The following is a 22,343-nucleotide window of genomic DNA, read 5'->3' on the forward strand; positions in this document are numbered from 1 at the left end:
ACTCAGTCAGAGCAAATATAAGCTGAATAGTTAGTTTTGAAGATGGTACATTTTGGATATATCTAAAACATAATCTTTACTCTTCTGTCCTGTTGAAAGCACTATACATGTATTTGTTTTATCATTGTTTAGAGATGTAATATATTAGTCAAAAAGGCGTAATTATCTTGAATCAATTGTTAAATGCTACATACATTGAATTTACTCTTTTTTCCCCATGTAGTTTCTAATTTTGGAATAAGGGTTATCAAATCAATTAACAGCTCCACAAATCTTGCAGATTCAGCCTAACATCTGAATAATCACAACATTATTACTACACTGATTCTTCGCCTGGATAGGAAACTACTCCACTGATTCTCGCTCAGCCCTGTCTTAATTCTTCTTCTTCTGTATCTGTGAATATTATTTTGTATATTAATTCTTTACTACAGGGAGTCTCCTGTATGTGTTTCAAATCCTGGTACATCAAGAAGAGTCAGCATCTTGTGGGAGATAGTGACATTCACATTTAATACTTATTTCAAGTATATGTCTAGTCTCAATTCTGACATAGGGAGAAAAGGGCTGCATATGTTTCAGCTCCTTTCCTCATTTTATCTGCCTTCAGCTATTCTTACTGTAAATGTGCTAGGAGCAGGGAAATAAATATTTGCCTGGATGTCTGTGTATGCCATCATAATGTTGCCATCAGTCTGATACTTGCTAATGAAACTTAAGCTAGGAATACTGACCATTGTAACCTGCTGACTCTTAGCTCTTCCTTTTTACTGCCACATCGTTCCCCTCTGCCAGTGGCTTTTTCTGCTTTGGGACTCTGTGGCAGAGAGGAGGTCAGGCTGAGCCATGAGGAAGAGCCAGGGTCTTTCAGAGCCTCCTGCAAATCAGATCAGCTGGCTGGACTAGATCAGTTTTTTCCAGCCCCACAGCCTGTTCCTCATCTTCTGTGCTGAAATGATTCAAGAGAAGCCACAGCTGTGGATCCTGTGTCATTTCTCTTTCCTCTCACAGTTGTGCCTTTCATAGTACTGATTTGACATGGCTTTTTGTGTTACAGAGCTTGCTGCAATATCCAGCCCATCCTTACTCCCAACAAGGTGACTTCAGTTCTTCTGTCCCTCTGAGGAGTTGGAAAAACAATTCTTGAAGCCTGGGACTGCTGTTTTCCCTTCAAAACACTTATTACATATTGAATTACAACCATCTTTTGTTGCTTTGTTGACAAGGATCAAAGAGCACTTTTAAAGTATAACCTTCCTCAGCGTCTCACAATCTCCTCTACCTCAGTAGGTATCTTACTGAGGGTGAAAAGAGTGAACCAACCCCAAATAGGCCAATAACAGGTTCCCAAAGATCATCATGGGCTCTGTATCAGGTTAATTGGGTTAGGCTGGTTCACTGAGAACTATTTTCTCCTTCAGTCATCCCACTGAGCCTCTGTGCAGAAGATCTACTGTACTTTGTATTCATACTCTCATTTGTTTTACAATAGCTGACCCATGCACACAAGTTCATACAGACAGGTCCTACCCTTCTGGTTGCTTTATTTTTAGCCAGAGTTGCTTAAAATTATTCAAAAGGGGCAGAATCAGCTGAGATTGTTGGGCATATGGGGAGAGGAGGAAAAGTTGTGAATAGTTTTTTCAGTCATCCCATCTCTTCCTACCTGAAGGACTATAAACATTTTGACCTCTTGTGTTATTTTCCTTTAATCTCTGACTCTCTGATGTAGAGCTTTGGGTCTTGAAGGACACAGTCCTCTCCCCTGTCTTTAGAGGCCCAGAGCTGAGCTGGTCACCCACCATGTCCTCCAAAGTCAATGGAGAGAAATAACTTTTAGGGGCAATTCACATCATATCTCTTGGACACCTGTAGGGGAACAGACAGGGATCGGCGACCGGAAGATTACGGGATGTGACGGAAAGATAGACTCCTCCCCATAGGAGTGGCAGGAACAGGAAGCGCAAGAGCTATATAAGCATGTGACGCAGCTAAATAAACGGACATTTTGTATCCATCATATTGATGTCTGTGCATCACTGTCCCCAGGGTGGGTAGAGCCCTGTGTCCCGGAGATATGCGGCCCAAGGTAAGTTCTCCCGTAGAAGCGTACAGCTACAGACACCTAAATTAATGTGTGATGAATCCAAGAGAAATGACCCCATCAACCTAAAATGGAGCACCACAGTTTAGATACCTAGATATTTGTCCATGTGAATCCCACCCAAAGAATTGTGATCTGTTCTTACACTCACCTGCTGTCCAGCTGAGGCTCTTTTACAGGGCCTTTTTGGTCTTGCAAGTCTGGCTGGATAACAGTGCTGTAGGCCATAGGAGCAAAGCTATGAGTAAGATGAGTTTCACAACCAACAAATTTCAGTAGTATTTTTAAAGTTGCTATCGAAATGCTTACTGGTAGAAAAAGAAACAACCAGGCAACCTGGCCAGTCAAAATCTATCTATTGGTTATTTACACATGGAAAACCGGCAGCACAGAAGGCAACAGGACAGGTACTGTGTGGGAAATATCAGCTGAGCTTGATGGCTCTCCATCTTACCAGCCTGAAACCAACCATGGACTGCAGGACAGAACCCCATTTGGTGGTACAGGATGCTTTTCTTTATTGTCACTTCCCTGAGCATCTCTTCCAGGTTTTTTTTTTTTCTCATCTGTAATATGAGCAGACACTCAGGGAAATCCCACTCCCACCTTCATTCATTTTCAGCCATTCTCTTCCCCTAATTCCTGTCTAAAAACTCTGCTTCAGACCCTGACTTACAGGGTTCTTTCAGGCCTCTCTGCACCCACTCAGAAATATAGCCCCAGTGCATGATATCACTGCCCTACCAAGGAATCACTTTTCCCTGTTCCACTGGGAAGAGAAAAAGCCACACAGAAATTGAAACGCAGCTAAAATATGGAAACTTTCACAGATGCCCTTATACCATAAGGCACTGTGATGAAATAGATATTCAGAGTGTTTCTGGGTTTTGGACAAAGGGTCTGAGCCATCAGACATGCTCAGAGTTATCTTCCCTGGCCCAGGCAAGTAGAAATATTTGAGGAAATATGCACATATTCTTAAACAAAACTATGAATGCCAACAGAATGAGGTTCTATAAATGCTAACAAATGCTAAAGGCTAATGTAATTGCTAAAATAAAGCATGCCAATAGTATGCAAATTGATTCTATCTTGCAGAACACTATCAAGCTAAATGAGGGCTGGTGAATTTGAGCAGTGCTATGGTGTCTGCAGTACTTCTGCATCTTCCCCTTGTTGTGTGTGGGTTATATATATCCTACCTATCGCCCACCAGCATTGCCTTAACAGTATGTATGTGTATACACACACACACACATATAGGTATGCCTCTTCTTGTTTCCAACACAGAGAATGTGCAACAGGGCAGAATTAGGTGAGGAGACAGCTGATTCCACTGCCCTGAGACCATTGCTCAACGAGCTCTTTCCTGGCTGAATTCCTAAAACAAATGCAGCCCACGTTCACACACCTTCCCTGGGCAGCCGGTGTCAACACACAAGTGGGAAAACATACAAACAGGACAAAGCACTTACAAGGCACCCTCCCACAAGGAAACTGAGCAGAAATGGCACAGTCTGATCCATCTTGTCTCTTTTTCATTTGCTTCTTTCCTCTCTCCCCTTTCCTGAAGGACATTGGTCCCATCAGCATGTCCCGGCTCTCCCAGCAAGCCTTCCTTTCGCTGCCTGCCATGCAGCCCTGCCAGCTGCCTGCAATTGCACCTGCTTGCTCCACTTCTGCTGGCAGCCAGAAATTCTCTCCACCCTCCACTCCTGCAGAAGCTAGCCCCTGCCCAGCAGCCCCAAGCACCCTGAATCCCTCACTCAGGGGAGGAGGACTCAGTGTCAGAGATTACATAGCCTCTTCCTAGTGCTCCCTCGTTTCTTGCTCTGGGGTTGCAGCTCCACTCTCTTCCCCTGCATCTCCAGCCTCACCTACCTGCAGATTCACCTCTGTGCAGAAAAGATTCCCAGGGATGCCAGCTCCAGCTCTGGTACCTGCATGCCAGTTAACCTATGTAATGTTTAATTTCTCTCTTGCTGATCGCTCTTTACCCAGCTTCCTCTCATGCTGCTGTTTCCTTCCCACTTCACCTCTTAGCTTGGCATTGTAAGCAGGGGGGTTCCCACCTAGAGGATCTGATTGGTATAAGAGCAGTAACACTATCAGTCCTTTTAAATGTGCCAATCCATAAGTTTGGGTCTGCGGTAAGAGCGTACTCTGTGAAAGCCAAGGCTTCTCCTACCTCTCTCTCTGACCTCTTTGAAATGATCAGCAAGACATACTGCCCTCCTTACCTGTAGGCACGCAGTCTCCTGATCTGTTTTATCAGCGCTCAGTGTTTGCTACCAGATGATTCACTCATCACTCACCTGGAGTTCAGCCTTGATTAGCCCGTGAGCTATTCTCTGAGAGTGAACAGCAAAATCCTTTCGTAGCAGACTCTGGACTAACCCTAGAGATATTGTTAGAACAGGAAAGTAGAACTGAAAGTAGTGTTTGCAGGCTACACCCACAGAAACTATCATCTTATGTGTGTATATATGTATACACATACACACAGGAGTGTGAATATGTACATACATATAAGCACGTACACAGATATGTATATATGAATATGTACATATATACTAACACACAGATGTGTGTATAAGCAAATTTCCCCATTTTTCAAATACTCACTCAGCCCATATGCCAATGCTTTGGTATTTTATTTGCAAATTAATTGCATGTTTAAAGTTCAAAGTTTAATCAAGACTCATTTAGACTCTCCTGTACTTAGGCTCGAGCAACACAAGCAAAGGGGAGCATGGAAGTGCCAAGTTAGAGACACCCACGCCTAACTTTAGCCCCTCAAGAACAATTTCAGGTTTCCACACGAACTTCTAAAACACAAGAAACCCACAACTGTGACTCCAGCCACCCAGGGTGGAGCCAGCTACCTTAATATAAACATATAAACATCTGTATCTACCTGCTTGTCTAGATTCCCTTTGTTAGTGGTGAAGAGCAATACAGTAGTTCTAGGAGATACCTCATACTGAAGGAGAAAGATTAATTGCCTCCCATCCGTGTGATTTTCTTCACTGGTTATAAAGGAAGCTGAGTAGAGCTGTTAGGGGTACATGGTCCAAAGATTACTTAAAGGTGCTGTGCAAAGTAGAAGAGCAGAAACAAGAAGTGAGACAGTCTGCAACACCATCTAGGCCACTCATTAGCAACACAGCCTTGCACCTCACAAATAGAAGGCTTCAGCTGTTTCTGTGGGTAGGTGGAAGGGCACGTGGTGGTGACCATGAAGGGACAAAAAAGCATTCACAGGGAGAAAGAAGCCTAAGGGAATTAATAAAAGAAAAACCAAACCAAACCAAACAACCCCAAACCAAAAGAGCGATATAATGCTCCCGGATTTCACCACAGTCATTGTACAAGATGCCAGGATGCTTCCTTCACAGATACTGAGTAAACCCCAATCTGTGCATGGTGGTATGGACCATAGCGTAACTAGCCAGAATAACAGATTTGGAAGTAGGAATTCAACAGTGTCTTTTTTTACACTCCACAGCAATGGTGGGGCTTCAGAGGGCTTATTTTAATGTAAGACCCCAGCTTTTTTTCAGAATTTAATTTTAATTGCTGTGCTATGTATAATGGCACTAAAAATAAACTAAAGAATAACAGACATGGGGGAGTATTGAAGCACTTGGCTTTTATTTTCATTTGTATATTACAATGGCATTTTTAGGAACAACTTGGGGATGTGGTAACAGGAGTAAAAAGTACAGATATAGCCTACATTCAGCTAAATGTATTTGAAAAGCATATGAAGTCCAACATGGCTGCCAAATATCATAGGTATAGGCATGGATTTTGAAAGATCAAAGCAGCAAATCACTGGAAAGCCTAAGGTGGGTCTTTCTCCTTTAGTAAGATGATAATTATTTATATAAACAAAAAAGCCAGTTCTCCTTAGGCAGGAAAATAAGAAAGAAAAATTCTTAGCAGGAAAAACACTGACATATATCCTTAGTAGAAACATGCTAAAATAGGGGTTGCTGATTTGTGCTATGACCTCAAGGCTGCTTTCAAGTTTTCCCAAAACACCTGCTGCTGCTCTTCTTCAAGAGGCCACTCCAAGTAAGTCTTTGTGTTCATGATCTTCCGCAGCTTGCAGAACCTCTTGGGAATTGCTTTGCTCTGGATGGGCTCCAGGAGGACGAGAATCGCTGCATCGTTGTTCTCGTCAAAGAGGCGGAAGTGAGAAAAGTCCAGCTCGTATTTGCACCACTCGCTCTGCACAAAGTGCTCGGACAGCACAAAGAGCGTTTTGTGGCTCTTCTCTATGGAATCAATGATATTGTCCACAATCCACTTCCCGGGCACAAAGTCACGCTTATGGAGGCAGAGCCGGAAGGGGGGGCAGGCCTGCTCCAGCTCACGCACCATTATGTTTTCCACCCAGTCAGAGTCGTTCTCGCTGTAGGAAACAAAAGCGTCGTAGCAGATGTCCTTCGGGGGGGCTCGCTTGGGCTTCCGCTTGGCTTGGAGCCACGCCCAGGTCATTCTCAGGTACCAGACTGCGTGGTACTTGTAGCTGACAACCACGAGGATGAGGATGACCAGGAACACCAGGGCGCAGATCAACACCACCACGAGGGACCTGTGGCACTCCATCAGAGAGAGGTGCACAGCTCCAACCTGTGCCCCTCTCACTGCCAGGGGAGAGTCACAGATGTACCTGTCTGGCCACCCCACCAGCACCTGGGCTATCCCGGCCCGGTGGTGGATGAAGGAGACGAATTCACAGGAGCAGACGAAGTTGTTGTCGCTGGCATCCAGCAGCTCCATTTTCTTGAACGACTCAAACTCCTCCCTGGAGAAACTGTTGAGCTTATTTCTTCTGACTGACATGGCCACTAAGTTAGGAATGGGTGCGGCACCAGGCAAGGTCTTCAGCTGGTTTTTTGTGAGGTACAGCTCTTTCAGGAACGGGAGTTGCAGTCCAAACTCCTTCAGCGCATTAGCACTAACATCCAGAACTTCCAGCGTTGGGGGAATGCAAGTCGTTAGTTTAGGAATTTGAGTGCTGGAGAGGTTTAGATATTTCAGGGTTTTTGGCCAGTCACACACATCTGGAATCTCACCAAAACTATTTTGGCTAATATCTAGGAGAGTTAGGTGTCTTAGATGAGATAAACTTTTACCTGTCATTTCTAAGTCACTCAGTGAATTCTGACTTAAATTCAGAGTTTGTAGTAAGGGCCAACCACCCTTACAGGCCGAATGCTCCAAACTCCGGTCTCCAAGCAAATTTGCACTAAGGTCAAGATACTCTAATGACTGAAGATGTTTTGAAAGCCTGCATGGTACTAAAAAGACCTTGGTGTTTTCAACTGTCACTTTGGTAAGAAGAGGTAGTAGATATTCCACAACCTGAAGGTCTGTAAACAAATAAAATTTTTCTATAAGTAAATTCTCTACTGTCAGAACTCTAAGAGTCTCTGATTGGTTTGCCTGAATTTTTTTTTCCCATTGTCCAGTTCCCAAGAGTCTACAGTCTGTCATCTCCAGCTCCACTAATTTTGGCATGTCTCCTAAAATGCCGACAATATCCGGCACAGTACCATCTGTTAATAAGGTCTGTTTAAAAGAAATTTTCTTTGCAAAAGAAGAAGACATGACTCTCAATGGTTGCACTTCAGCAGGTATACTGAATGCTATTTCTCTCACTTCTAACCAAGTGACAGAGTGCAGAAGGTCCCTGACAATTGCTGAGAATACATTAATACTTCTTATGTTTAGGATCATGTGATTTACCTTCTTAATCGATTTCAAGCTTCCCGGCTCATAATGACTGAGATTGTCACCGTCAATCCACAACTTGTCGAGAACCGCAATGCCCTCAAAGTTCCCTTGCCTTATCCTGGAGAACCATGGGTTGCCCAGGTGGAGAGAGCTCAGGTTCCTCAGGCTAGAAAAGGGGGAGCTTTCCCCCAGGTCTCTGTAGGAGTTCCCTTGAAGGCAGAGCTGCTGGAGCGAAACAAGGTGCCCAAACCACACAGGGGACAAGTGAGCCAAGCTGTTATTTGATAGGTCCAAGAGCTCCAGTTTCCCGAGGGAGTGAAACGAGTCCATGTCTATTGAGCTGATCTTGTTGGACTGCAGCAGTAGGATTCTTAGGTTCACAACCTGCTGCAGATCCCGGGACCGGATGTGCTTTATCCTGTTGTGGGCCAGGTTTAACACTGTGATTTCGGCCGTGAGCCCTTGGGGAATAACATCCAAGCCCATGGAAGAACAGTTGCAAAGCTGAGTGGCATCACATGAAGGACAAGCCTGCTTCAGCGGTTGCTCTTCCGAGAGGTTTGCAGCTAAGACCATGTAGATAGCCCACGCTTGCCAGGTGTGTGTAGTTCTTGTTTTGTGTTTTGTTTGGTTGAACATTTTGCTGTAGGAAACAGAAAGCAGAGAAGGTAGTGTCAATTTGTAGTTTTGAACAGCAACTGAAGACAAACAACAACCTGTGCAATTTTATTAGGATGTTCAGAATCAAATTTGTTCTTGTAAGAGTTATCCTGTGGTGTCAGTCTTCCTGTCCTCCTTCAGCTGCTCAGCCCTGCAAATATGGTGTGCTACTCATCTCTGGAGTACAGCCATATCATATCTCAGCAGTCATAAAGGACTGTTCTCAATGTCCTGCCTTTTCATATGCGTGTTGGCTGTGGGTCTCACCTCTTATATCTCCCACATTACACAACCCCAAACAGGCAAAGATGGTTAAAACATCAATGGTCTGGATGGGGGCATCAAGTGCCCCCTCAGTAAGCTTGCGGATTACACCAAGTTGGGCAGGAGAGTTGATCTGCTTGAGGGTAGGAAGGCTCTGCAGAGGGATCTGGACAGGCTGGATCGATGATGGGCTGAGGCCAATTGTATGAGATTCAACAAGGCTCAGTGCTGAGTCCTGCACTTCGGTCAAAACAACCCCAAGCAACACTACAGGCTTAGATGGCTGGAAAGCTGCCTGGTGGAAAAGGACCTGTGGGTGCTGGTTGACAGCCAGGTGAATATGAGCCAACAGTGTGCCCAGGTGGCCAAGAAGGCCAATGGCATCCTGGCTGGTACCAGGAATAGTGTGGCCAGCAGGAATTGGGAAGTGATCGTGCCCCTGTACTCGGCACTTGTGAGGCCGCACCTCAGATACTGTGTTCAGTTTTGGGCTCCTCAGTACAAGAAACACATTGAGGTGCTGGAGCGTGTCCAGAGAACAACGAAGCTGGTGAAGGGTCTAGAGAACAAGTCTTATGAGGAGTGGCTGAGGGATCTGGGGCTATTTAACCTGGAGAAGAGGAGGCTGAGGGGAGACCTTATGGCCCTCTACAACTACCTGAAAGGAGGTTGTAGTGAGGTGGGTGTTGGTCTCTTCTCCCAAGTAACAAGCAATAGGACAAGGGGAAATAGCCTCAAGTTGTGCCAGGGGAGGTCTGAACTGGATATTAGGAAAAATTTCTTTTCCAGAAGGGTTGTTGAGCCCTGGAACAGGCTGCCCAGGGATGTGGTTGAATCACCATCCCTGGAAGTATTTAAAAGATGTGTAGATGTGGTGCTTAGGGACATGATTTAGTGATGGAGTTGGCAGTGTCAGGTTAACAGATGGACCTGATGATCTTAAGGGTCTTTTTCAATCTAAACGATTCTGTGATTCTAAATGCTCACAGCCTTTGCAGCGTCAGTTGGCCCATCTATTATGGCTACTCAGCAGGCAAAAGCATGCCCCCCGCTCTTGGCCCTTCAAGTGGGCTTTGCTTCCAGTACCACAAAATTTCCCAGAAGAGATTCTGGTGTCCCCCACATGGAGTCTCACCAGTCTCAGGGCTTCTAAAAAGCAAAGCTGTGTAGGCTGCTGGCACACCCTTTTACACACTGTGTAAGCAATTTACATTCTTTACTGGAAAGGCAGAACAAGCTGATAGGCAACCAAACAAGTCTATCGCCCTTTTCTGTAAATCAGCACTGGCAGTAGATGGGAATTGGATGTCACCATCACCCTATAAACAGTACATGTAATTAGAACAACACTGATTTAAATTTACAGAAGGGCTGTGTTTCCTGCCATGGGTGCCAAAGAACGTTTCATCATGGGCTACACCAGAAAATAAATCACTTATTAAAGCTCACAAGCTGCTGTAAGCAGTTCCAGTACTACAGGCAAACGGTAGCGCCAAATCCTGAATAGACAGAGAGTAAATACTTACCTTGTGTCCTGCATGCCGTGTTTCTGTCTTCTCGTGTGCTGATCATGTACTCTAGGATCCAAGTAGTCACCTCATGCCTCCAAGTACAAGAAAAGCTGGAAACTCTTTGGCAGGTCTGATGCGACAACAGTCCTGGAGTGAGAAAATATTTCAACCTGGCTCCTGAAACAAAACTTTATGTTGACAGTTTCCCAATGTCCTCTAACTATTCAGCCAGTGAAGCATACCAGTTTGCACAGCTTTTCTTTAGTGGCTGCTCGTCTAAGGAAACCATGGCTTCCAAAGAGTTCAGCATTGTCCGGCACATGTGACACTGCCCTTCCAACTCACATTTCAACAACTTCTATTGCTGCTGCTGACTAAGGACATAAAAATGAGCATAGATTGTGTCTGTGCTCTTTTCTTAGCAACCTGAAATTTAGTGGCAGATCTCCTTCCTTTTGTCAGACATGGTCCATCACTGGAAAGGCTGATGCAACCATTTTGCGCAAGTCATTCTTTCACAATCACTTCCTCCAGCATCAAGTGCAGAAATAGTTCCTAGGCAGAACTGCGTTCACCTCCCTGTATCTCTACTTTTGAATCTTATTGTTTGGTATGAACTTGAGGGTTGTTAACTCTACTGAGCGACAGAACATCTCAGCACAGCCAAGTTATTTTGTTGTGCAGGTTCTGTAAAACGTTATCAATATATACACTGATATATATATATATATTGATGTAAATGTTGGAGTCAAATAATTTAGTCAGAGTACTAGCAAAACACTCAGCATCATCTCATTTCCTAGGACACTGTAGTCATATGTTACCAACAAATAGAAAATGCATAAGAATGGGAATGACATTCTGTCCAAAAAAAAAGACGCAGTTTGAAAGAAAGTATCCCTCTGTAAACGTTTAAGGTGATTTTGAGAGGGGAGGTTTGATTATAGTTATTTTAGCCTGACTAAACTAAACACATGGTTGGTCAAATGGCCAAGCACGCATAAAGGGGTAGGCAGTCTTCCTAGCAGCTCTGAAAGGGAAACCCATTAAATTCAAACACCAAACCTTCCTACTGCAGTTTCCCTTTCTCTTCTGCGTGCAGAAATTGTCACGATCTGCTGCCCACCTGCAACAAGGCATACCTGTCTGAGAGCAGAGAGAGACTGATTCCTGCCACCTGTCAGAGGGCCCACAGCAGCATCTGTGTGCTCACGTGCGGCAAAGCTCAGGCAGAAGCCCAAGTACATCTCACAGCAACCTTCAGCCTCACTGCACTGAAATTAGCGCTGCACATTAGATTAAGAACATGATGCTTTCCCAAAAAAGGAATTGAAAAATTGAGATACCCTTGTATTTTCTTCCTGCTACAGAGGATGGTTGATAAGCATAACAATATTTTAAAATAGAGACAGAGCAGCTGTGGGACACAGCAGAGAAGGGAAATGATCTTTTAGTGAAGGGGTGTCATCAGGTTCCCCAAAGCTACCTCTTCCCTCTATCCCCTCTCAGCTGGAATGGTTCTTGTTCTTCAACAGGGAAGATTCTTAGTTTTCAAAATGTTTAAAAATGTTAATTCTGGGTTTCACGTGACTCATTCCTGTATGTTTTTGCCATACAAATTGCAACTCCATGATAAAGTTAAATATAGTTTAATTTGTGAAGAGCTGTAGAGAAGACAACCACATATGAGGCCACATACTTCACTGAATGTGAAATGGGCGCACTTTTCTATGTTACACCTTCACCACCATGCATTTGTGGAGAGTCTAGATAGGCACCAGCTCTTTTTTCAGAAGTACCAACTTTCTCCTAACATCCAGGCTCAGCTCACTCTCATCATGCTTCTAAACTGGGCCAGGTTTTTGGTTCCTCTCAGAAAGAGAAGACCAGAGCAACCCTGCCCACCTTCCCATGTCTCAGCTCACAAACCAAGCAGTTCATTTCTGCAAGCTGCCTAAAAAGCCAAATCAGGGTGGGCCTTCTGCTTGTTTCCATCAGTAGGAAAAAAGTCCACAAGCAGCACAACTTCTCTCTCTCTCATTCCGAGTCAATTTTTCAGGATTTATCAGGTTATCTGGAGTCAGGAAGGTCCAAGGATGCTCAAGGTGGACAGAAACACCTCCACAAGCTGTCTCAAATGCAGAGGCAAGATATCAGCCACCTGCCCCCTCAGAGCATCAGCTTCCAAATTGAGCTGCAGCTTGGACTCTTCTGAAATGAGAGAGTCTAAAGTAGGAGAAAGCTGCTGTCTTTTAAGGTGGGAATGCCTGCCATTCATCTGCTTTTTCTCCATGTTTAGCATTGAACAAAGTTGCACCTTGTGGGTGCTTTCTCTCCTCCTCCATGTTTAAGCTATGATTATCCTTTTTCTTTTATAGCGTTAAAAAAGGAATATACCTCCACCTGTGCCAGTAGATTACTTTTTCCCAGCAGAAGGGCACAGAACTGCAACGAGCCTGTGCTTTTGTAACTGCAGATGTTCCAAGCAGAGACACCACACAAGCCTTTACCAGCAGATAGATAAGGCTGAGACAGAGCTGTGGTCATAATTTTTAAGGTCTCCTGTTTTTTATGTTCCTGCTTCTCTGGCAGCAGCACAAGAAGCACATATTTCCCTCAGCCAGCTCTTCCCTGACCCCCAGCTACAGCCTTCTCAGCATCCCTGCCTCCCACTGCTCAGTGCTGGGTCCCTGCATTGCCTCTGCTGGCAGAGGGATGGGCTCCTGCCACAACCCTCCTCCACTAGTAAACTGCTGCTGCTACACAGGGCAGCAAGGAGTGACAGGGAGCTGTATTAGATGAGTGTTGACCAAAATAGATGTAGAAACTGAAGTATATTTACATGGGACAGAACCCCACAGGGATGGACCTGATCAAAAACCACAAAGCAAGTGGCAACACTGGTCCTCAGTCAGTCTGCCATCAGAGTTACAAGGATCATTTCACCGTTATATCCCCACTGCCTCCTCCTTCTGCATCTGTGCTGTGTTACTCGGGGAACGTGGCTTTAGGATCAGACTTCAGTCGCTAGACCCCTGCAGCGCTCTCCCCTCTGCCAGCCAGAGGTACTGACTTCTCCATCTCCTGCAGTATCTGGGTATGTCGCACTCTTTAAAGCACTTCCCCTCCCCAGTTCCACATGAGAAGATCCTGCAGCCTGCCCCTTCCTTTCCTCTCCTTCCTCTTGTATGTCATCATCCACATTCAGAGCTTCTTTTTGCTTTTCTGCTGAGAGAGGACAAGTGAGCAGTGCAGAAGGGCCCCAACCCAGCCAACACCCTGCCCCAGACCCCTGCCTCAAAGAAAAGGCAGAAGCAGTAGAAAAGGGAGGGAACTCACAAATCCATTGGCTGGCGATACTAGCTGAAACACTTTCCAAATCTTTGCAAGCAGTGCAAAACTGCTTCCTGATACTTACCCCTGGTAACCAGGATGTGTCAGCACATCAGATCAGCCGCAGTGGTGCCAGCCAGGCTGAGCCCAGGGTACTCTTAACCCCTGCTGGGAGCGGATGGCGAAGAAAAGCGGTCAAATCTGTGCTTGCAGTCTTTGGAGCAGGAGGTATAATACTTATGTAATTGAAAGCAGAACGGCTTGGCATCCTTTCATGGCCTTGGAAGCAGAGCCTTGGCATGCACCGTTGGTGCCTGTGCTTTAATCTGACTTGCAGGGCTTCGGGCATTCGTCTTCAAACTACAACAAAAAGGAACATTATAATGAAAAATAAACAATTTTAACTTTGTTGTGTTCTATATCAGGCCTACCCTGCCAGCCACTTAGTCCTCTGGTTAGCTCTTCAGGCTGGAGGTTTAAATGCAAAGGAGCAGATTCCCTTTATTATTCTGCTGGGCTGTCCTCACCCTGGTGTTGTGGCAGAGTGTGATAACGCTGTGTAAATGGTTACTCATTGTGCTGGTTTTGGCTGGGATAGAGTTAATTTTCTTCACAGAAGCTAGTATGGGGCTATGTTTTAGATTTGAGCTGGAAACAGCGTTAATAACACAGGGGTGTTTTTGCTACTGCTGAGCAGCGCTTACACAGAGTCAAGGCCTTTTCTGCTCCCCACCCCACCCCACCAGCGAGGGGCTGGGGGTGCACAACAAGCTGGCAGGGGTCACAGCTGGGACAGCTGAGCCCAACTGACCCAAGGGATATCCCACATGATGTGATATCATGCTCAGCATATAAAGCTGGGGGAAGAAGGAGGAAGGGGGGGCGTTCAGAGCAATGGCGTTTGTCTTCCCAAGTAACCGTTACGTGTGATGGAGCCCTGCTTCCCTGGAGATGGCTGAGCACCTGCCTGCCCATGGGAAGGAGTGAATGAATTCCTTGCTTTGTTTTGCTTTGCTTGTGTGCGCGGCTTTTGCTTTACCTGTTAAACTGTCTTTATCTCAACTCATGAGTTTTCTCACTATTACTCTTCTGATTCTCTCCCCCATCCCACCAAAGGGGAATGAGCAAGAGGCTGTGTAGGGCTTAGTTGCCAGCTGGAGTTAAACCACAGGACTCATTCAACAGCCAGCCTTCAGGACTCTCTGCCAAGGAAGTAGAGTTGGGGGGGGGCAGGTATCATATCCTTTCTGAAAGGATTCAGTCGGAATAACGTGACGCTGATTTTCTGCCTTAACAGAGGAACAGCTAGAAGGGAAGTTCACAGGCTAAGACATGGAACCGTATTCTAATAATATAGAAAGTCTTGTTTTTCTAGAACAGTTGCATCAGCGTGATTCAACAAGAGAAAATACCTCATTTCTGCCTAAATAATCCTGATGAGTTCTTGACTCCCAAGGAAACTGCATCAACAGACAGCAGCCTACATGCAAGGCAAAGCTGGACAATGCAGTTCCTTTCTTACTTTGCACTTTAGGTGGGGTGAAATCAATTTGTTTCTGACAGGAACATTAGAATTTTCCATTAATACACAGCTATAAAACAGTAAATACCATAGTAAGTTTTGGCACCCTGTTCTGAAGACCACTATGATAAACACACAAAACCCTGTTATCAGCACCGCACAAATTTGTTACTTCAAAAGGAGAACTTTGAGACAACTCACAAGGAACAGATCCCCACAACCACCCTTGCTTGCCCTCCAGACCTGCCAGTCAAGCATGCTGATGGGTAGCTCAGCCGCACACAAACACTGGACACACAGTGGGATCAAAGGTGCCCATGTACAAGCGTGCCTGCCACAGGACATCCTGGCATGCTGCAAGGAGTAAGGCAAAATATAAAACTGATACCAACAACTAATGAATCTCCTTCAGCACACGTTGGGGAGAGGACTGTCTGGCAATACATCTGGTTGAATATAACTTCCTCTGAGTGCCACCTGCATCCCTGCAGAAGGGGTCCAGCTCCCAGAGAAGACACAAGGATGGGAATCACATGTGGAGGCAGGTGCCTAAGACCCATAAAGAGGCTGTTCAGAGCAGCCTTGACCTCAGCTTTTCTTACAGGCTAGCTTGGTTGTACCAGCCCTTATACTTCCCATATTCATAATCCTGGATCTCCACAGGCACTCCACAGGGAGCCCAATCAGGCTGTAGAACTCGGAAACCTGAAATACAAACATCACGGTACTGGGACCTCAGAGGTCAGCCCAAATGTACGTCTCATCACCTGGGAAAATGGGCTCCCAGCTTGCTGCTGCTGCAGATCCATCCCCTAAAACAGACATTATCTGGAAGTCACATTTTCTTTTAATATATTTTCTGTAATTTTCATACTGTTAATTGGTTCAACATTATGAACACACAAAGCTACTTCTTCAGGTTTTTAGACACCTTCAGGAAATACCTCTGTGTAGCTTTCCAAAGTACCACTCATTTAGTATTTTGAAGGACTTTTTTTTCTTTGCTGTACATATATTGCACTCTTGTGTCAATCAGTTTGCTTTGCTGTATCCCAAACTATACAACAGAGGTAATCTGTTATGGGCTGCCCAGAGAGGTATTTGGAGACATAAAACATATTTCCAGTTTTTAAGAAAATGAGGTGCCATGCCTATTTCAAAACAAGGATTTTGTAGGTTTCTGGACAGAGCTGCAACCACCCTCAGGCTCTGCCCTCCCAGGCGGCACCAAACCTGCCCATGCTGAGATGGCACCATCCCCCCAGCACATCCCTGGCCATCAGGGCCACTGTGGGTGCCCGAGGGTTGGGGTCCTCACGTACCCAACACGGCACAAGCTGCACTACTGGGGGTTGGGGAGAGTGGGGAATGAGATCTCTTATGCTCACTGTTGGACAGTTTCTGCTTCATTTCAGCTCGCCAGGAGAGAAAATACTCTGTCACAGCCCACCGGGTGCAAGCCGTCAGCAGCAGGCTGTTGTGAGGAAGTTAGGGTTTAACATCCCAGCACTGGAATTTCCCGCAAGGACGAAAAACGGTTTCACTCAGCAACGAGGAAAAGCTCCTTTGAGAGAGGCTAGGCAAAGAGATATGCATGTTGCATATCCAGCAAATCTTATCTTGTCTTGCTGAGAGAACATGGACACGTCTCGTGCTTAGGTCTATCTGGTGCTAATACACTGAAAAAGTGCCTTCTTTTTTTTCTCTTTATTTCCTTTTTCTTTTTTTTTTTTTAACGGAAGGGAAACATTACTGGGAATGAGACCAAGTCACTGCAGAACCAGCTAGAGTTTGTTTCCTGTACAGAGATGGAAAACACTGTGCTGGGATGCAGAGATACATATTTAACGGCTTGTTATAGCAAAAAACAAAAACAAAACAAAACAAAAACCCAAAAAATAAGTGTTTAACAGTTGGGCAAGAATCTGAGCAGGAAATGAACCAGATCATTATCATATGCCATAAAAATATCAAGATTTTTGTATTGGTTCCAAAAAAGACAATGCCAGTGTATATTATGCACAGGTAGTTCAGGCTTTGCATTCAACTGCTGCCTCCCTCTGTACCACAAAATATTTCAGACCTGACAGTACGTTTCAGAAAGAGAAAACCAGTTAATTCCAAATCTTTATTTTCAGTTTTTCAAGACCTCAGAAGCTCTTTATTCAGTGCAGGTACTCTTCCTGATTTATCTCCTATCAAAGCTCCATATTTTCAAAAATTAGAAAAAATCTAATGAGTTATTTCCAAGATTTTCAGCACTGGAAAAGTTGCATGGTTTGTGAGTTTCTTGCAGGGATTATTTCTATTGTGTTCTATTGCATTTGTATAATTTTTTTGATCAACTTTTCAGAAGCTTGACTACAGTGAAGTTGTAAGCACCCATGAAAACACCATTTTTACTAAAAATGAAAATCCAGATGATAAAATTATGTCAATAAGTATTTGAAAAGTGTGTGCTGAATCTGACAGAGCCACCAAAACATCTTCAAATAATTAGATACTTCCAATATCTGACCATTCTCTGACTTTCCAGACTTGAACATGATTGAAAACAGACATCCCAAGATTATTTTCAAGTACACACTCAGTTATTTTAATCATTCCTCCTAAATTATCCTCAGATTGCATTTCTTGCTCTTCTGCAAGTTTTCTGGAGTGTAGCAGTACCAGCTTAATAATGATAGATTCAGAACAGACCGTGCCTCTTGTGCCTGTCCTGCAATACGACTTTTTGTCTTTATCACAGCATCTACAGAGAGAAACACCCCGTGCTAGGAGATCAACCTCCAAAACAAGGCGAATTCTACTACTGTGAAATACCCCAATTTACCAACTGTGAGTTGAATTCCTCTCTGACACCCAAAGTTACCTGGGTGTGGTATGTAAGGCGTGGCTGTGCCTTGGCAGTGGAGGTATGTCCAGGATGGTCTGGAGATGCCTGAGCAAGCCCCACCACAGCCAACCACACTCTCCTAGGGTGGTGCATTAGTCAGCAGCTTTGATATGAAATTTTACTTTCCTTTCCTTTTTCCTTTCCTTTCTCTTTTCCTTTCCTTCACGTTTTGTTTCAACCCAGCGGTTTCCACCATGGCATGCTGTCTGTTTGAAGAAAGGGAGCACAGGCCAGGCAGCAATGGCATGGCCTTAAAAGGGAATAGCCCTTTCTTAGCAATGCCCCATTACTCCAATAGTGATGTTCCAGAAACGTTGCCAACCCTCTAGACCTTTTAGCAGGACTTAGGAACTCCAGCAGAGACTAAAACCCTGGTGCAATAAGTGATTACAAGCACAGGGTAACAGAAAACAAGAGAAAAAAAACCCACTCTTCACTTGAAAGCAAGTAGGGAACTTATACAAAGATTAAAACAGGCATTTGTAGTAATGCTAAAAAGACTTTTGCAGATCTCTAATACGTGTAGGATGCATGGTAACTCATGCTTTCAAGTAATTTGCTCTGTAGTTTGCAGCTTTTGGACAGAAGAGTTATCAAAGGAAGAGGAATCAAATGAAATATCATAGGCAAAAAAAGCAGTAAAAACAACCAACCTCAGGAAAAGAATAGGTTGGCTCAGAGATAACCATAGGGTAATAAAATTTGTCTACCGTACATCTGCTCTACTGTGGGAAAAGGTATCAAATTGATGAACTCACCTTTTATCAATTGAGGTGATACTCCTCCAACGCTGAGCTCACCATGAGGTTTGCACCTGTGGGCACAAGAAGATCTTTGTTTCTTTGGGTGTTAGCATCCAGCATTTCACAACTCTTACCCAATAGACTGGCCACCTGGTTTGTTTTCAGCTTGTAACTTACACAAGTGTCGGTATAATGATTCTTTTCTATTTATAGAAATTATGTTACATTTGCACTTGTTTCATGTGCTATTTTTATGACATCATTTTAAATTAATTTCCTGTATGTTCCATGATTAATAGGTTCAAAAAATTTCCTTTAAAATCAGTCCTTCAGAGTACTTTATTTCTCTGGGTTTGGTTCCTTGAAGTCTTTGTTCCCAGCTCACATCTGGGACAAAAAGGCCAAGCAAAGCATACTGAGAGGCATGACCCTCTGCTGAGAAGACTCCCTCTCCATCATCTCTCTGGTGTCTCCATGGTTCCATCTGATAGAGTCCCCTCTGACATTTGCAAAGCCTTCCAGCTGAATAGTATTTTTCAAAAGTCACTAACAAAAATGCAAAGAGTAACGGGAGGAGGGATAGATAAGGTAAAGGCTGGCTGGACTCTCCTACCATTGAGAGGTCTAATTTTTTCTGTAAAATAAGTTTTCTTCACAACTTGTCATGATGAAATACAGCCTATGAATGAGTTTGACTTGTTCCCTGTTTCTGCAGGTGGAGAAATCCTGTCTCCAGGCTGGGCAGCCCCTTCTCTTTCATGGGGAACTTGGCAAGGAGCTGGCAAGCTGGTTTGCTGCACACAAAAAAAAAACACCCAACCTGTGAGCTCATAACTTCTCACTGAGTAACAGGACAACATTGATACCACTGACTCATTGTGGGTAAGTCAGGTCTGCCACTGGATTAAGGGAGAAGGGAGTGTTTCCATCCGTTTTGGCTCTGTGCTGCTCCTCCTGCCAAAACAGCCTCCAGGCCATGAAGGCACTGCTTTGTGCTCCCCTCTGCCTTTTACTCCTGCTAGGAAGTCCCCAAAAGAAACCACCCCATTCCCCAGGAACGCCACCGATCATAAAGTAACCCCTCCCCGCTCGCTTTCCCTAACTCTGCTGGCACAAGGAGGGCTACGCACACTGCCAAAGTTAACGAGCAGGCATGTTAATCCCTCCTCTTGCCAGAGAGTCTTTCCAGAGCTGCCTAAGCTTTCTGCTGGTGGGGAGTGGGGGCAGATTTGTCTCGGGGCGATTCCTTGTAAGCCTATCTGCAGGGGAACAGCAAGCAAGCACCTAATCTGAAACGACTAAATCACTCAAGGGCAAGGGACCAGCTTTGCCGTGCAGCTGGCTTTTTCATTTGCAGTTTTTCACTTGGCTGGTTTACTATGGCTGGCCATCTTCAGTAAACATCACACAACACTGAAACCAGGAAATACCTGAAAATAAATAAAGAATTGCTGATTGCTCATAGAATCATTAAGGTTGGAAAAGACCTCTAAGATCATCAACTAATAGATCTTCCTTTGTCTTCACAAGGGTTAGCCTTACCCAGGCCAGATCCTGCCATCCCAAGAGGAGCAAAACCTCCCAGGGGCATGTCAGGGGTGAAGGACACCCCCAGGCTGGGAGGCAGCCGGGATGGGGGGGACCTGCTGGGGGGGCCCGGGGAGATGCCCGCCTCGGCACTGCTGGCCTTGCACAACCACCGCCACGCCGGGCTGCGCAAGACTTTGGAAACTGCAGGCGGAGTAAGGGCCTCACCCCAGCTGCCCTCACGGCACGGGGAGATGAGAGGCGCACCACCGAGCCTCGGAGGCTCTTCTGTCCTGTTTTGTCCTTAAAGTTTCGCACTTCCTGCTCCAGAGTTCAGCCAGGGGTTTTCCTGCCCCTCTGGTACTCGTTTTTCACTATACCTTTCGGCATGAAAGAGAACACCTTTGTAGATAAAGCTGTGCCTTTAAAGGTGTGTTTACTCTCTAATTAGCTGGATCCCAACTGCATTTTAAAGAGGAAATCAGGTAGTGCAGGCGCTGAGCTGCTGCAGGGTCCTCTGTCCGGGGGGGTGCTTGCATCCACCCCTCCTTCCTCCATTTCCCCTCCTCCAGGGCAGAAAGCCAGAAGACAGGACAGACTGGAGACAGCAAGATCCCTCAGCTCCCAGTCTCCGCCAGTGGGGAAGTGGCTGAAAGCTGGGTCACTGCAAGCACGTATGTTTAATCCAGCCTGTATTTGGCAGGCAGCAGGACAAGACTGCTCCTGCACGCAGAAGCACTGGCTTTGCCTGGCTCTGGAAAGCTGTAGTCTTCTGTCCGAGAGGCTGTGGCAGGGGGAAATCTGCATGCAAGGCAAGCCATCACAGCTGCTCCTTCTTCTACAATAAGCAGGATACATACAGAGTTTCAGGGCAGATACCCCATGCTTGCTCCTGTCCCGAGGCAGAGTGGGATTTTTTGGAACCTGAAAGCTCCCAAATCTCTGTAAATGCTCCTACAACTGATTTATGGAAGAAAAGGAGTTGCTACTTTCTCCTCTCTGGATATGTTTTCTGAAGGAGCCAGGTGATTAGGAACTGGATTAAGCCTTGCAAAAGAGGTGGGCAGAGGAGATAAGAGTGAGAGCTGAATCACAGGACACCAGCAGGGATGGCTGGCACCAGCTTCACGGAGACTTCCTGAACATCCTCAGAAGCAGAGCCAGGCACCCAGCAGGAACCACCGGTATCTCAACCCCAGAGCCTCCAGATATGAAGTGCCAGCTGAATATGGGACACCAGAGAACTAAATGCTAAACTCCTACATGTCTAAAGGGGCAGCAGGATCTCAAATTCTGCCCGAGTCTCTCACTCTGTTGTCACTGAGGTAAGCCTATGTTGTCTAATTCTTAAAGCACATTAGAAATGTCACTAAACGTGACCTGATGATGATCCACCTACCAGAAGGAAGATTACTTTCTTCCCTTCTCTCTTTACTGTAGGAGACACCTTAAGGTCTAGTGGATAAGACCAATTTTGAGAAAACATCCCTGCCGCAGATTTTTTGCACAGATTTTGGAGGTGACATTGTCCTCCATCTTCTTACGTAGGCCTTCTGGAAACTCAACTCCAGGCCATTTTAATGGGGACTGCAGAAGAAGGGTACCATTACCAGATCCACTGGTTTCTTAACTGGGCTTTGTATTTCCATCACCACTGCCAAAAATACACTTTTCAATCAAGCTAAGTTAAAGGTTAGACCCCTTAAAAACAAACATGCATGCATGTAACAAACAAACTAGGCAAACAGAAGCCCATGTCCTGGGAAGCCAAGTTTCAGTAGGATAAAAGGAGCTAAGAGTCATGGTGCCCACAGCGGCATTCCCCACTGGTAGCGTGGGTTTGGCTTAATGAGCAGAGCAGCGAGGCACGGGAGAGAGACAGACTTTGAACCTGTATTCAGTGTTTGTGGAAAGCAGAAGCAGCCGTTTTGCAGACAAACTAATAAAAGTTGGCATCTGACATGAGAGCAAGCTTTAGCTCAGCTGTAATTCCGGACTCCAAAAGGTTTATTCTAGTTGGGGAGAAACAGCCTCT

General features: G+C 45.2%; 1 protein-coding gene across 1 annotated transcript; it reads right to left on the reverse strand.

Moving 5' to 3' along the window:
* Positions 1 to 5,744: 5,744 nt before the first annotated feature.
* Positions 5,745 to 18,920, reverse strand: LOC135313097 (toll-like receptor 2 type-2). Its single transcript, XM_064449837.1, has 4 exons — positions 18,797 to 18,920; positions 13,706 to 13,980; positions 10,303 to 10,434; positions 5,745 to 8,495 (listed from the first exon to the last, which is right to left on the reverse strand). Exons 3-4 carry the CDS (start codon positions 10,314 to 10,316, stop codon positions 6,113 to 6,115), a joined length of 2,397 nt encoding a protein of 798 aa, XP_064305907.1. The 5' UTR covers positions 10,317 to 10,434; positions 13,706 to 13,980; positions 18,797 to 18,920; the 3' UTR covers positions 5,745 to 6,112.
* Positions 18,921 to 22,343: the final 3,423 nt, after the last annotated feature.

This window comes from Phalacrocorax carbo, chromosome 4 (genome assembly GCF_963921805.1).
Source record: "Phalacrocorax carbo chromosome 4, bPhaCar2.1, whole genome shotgun sequence".
Lineage (NCBI taxonomy): Eukaryota > Metazoa > Chordata > Aves > Suliformes > Phalacrocoracidae > Phalacrocorax > Phalacrocorax carbo.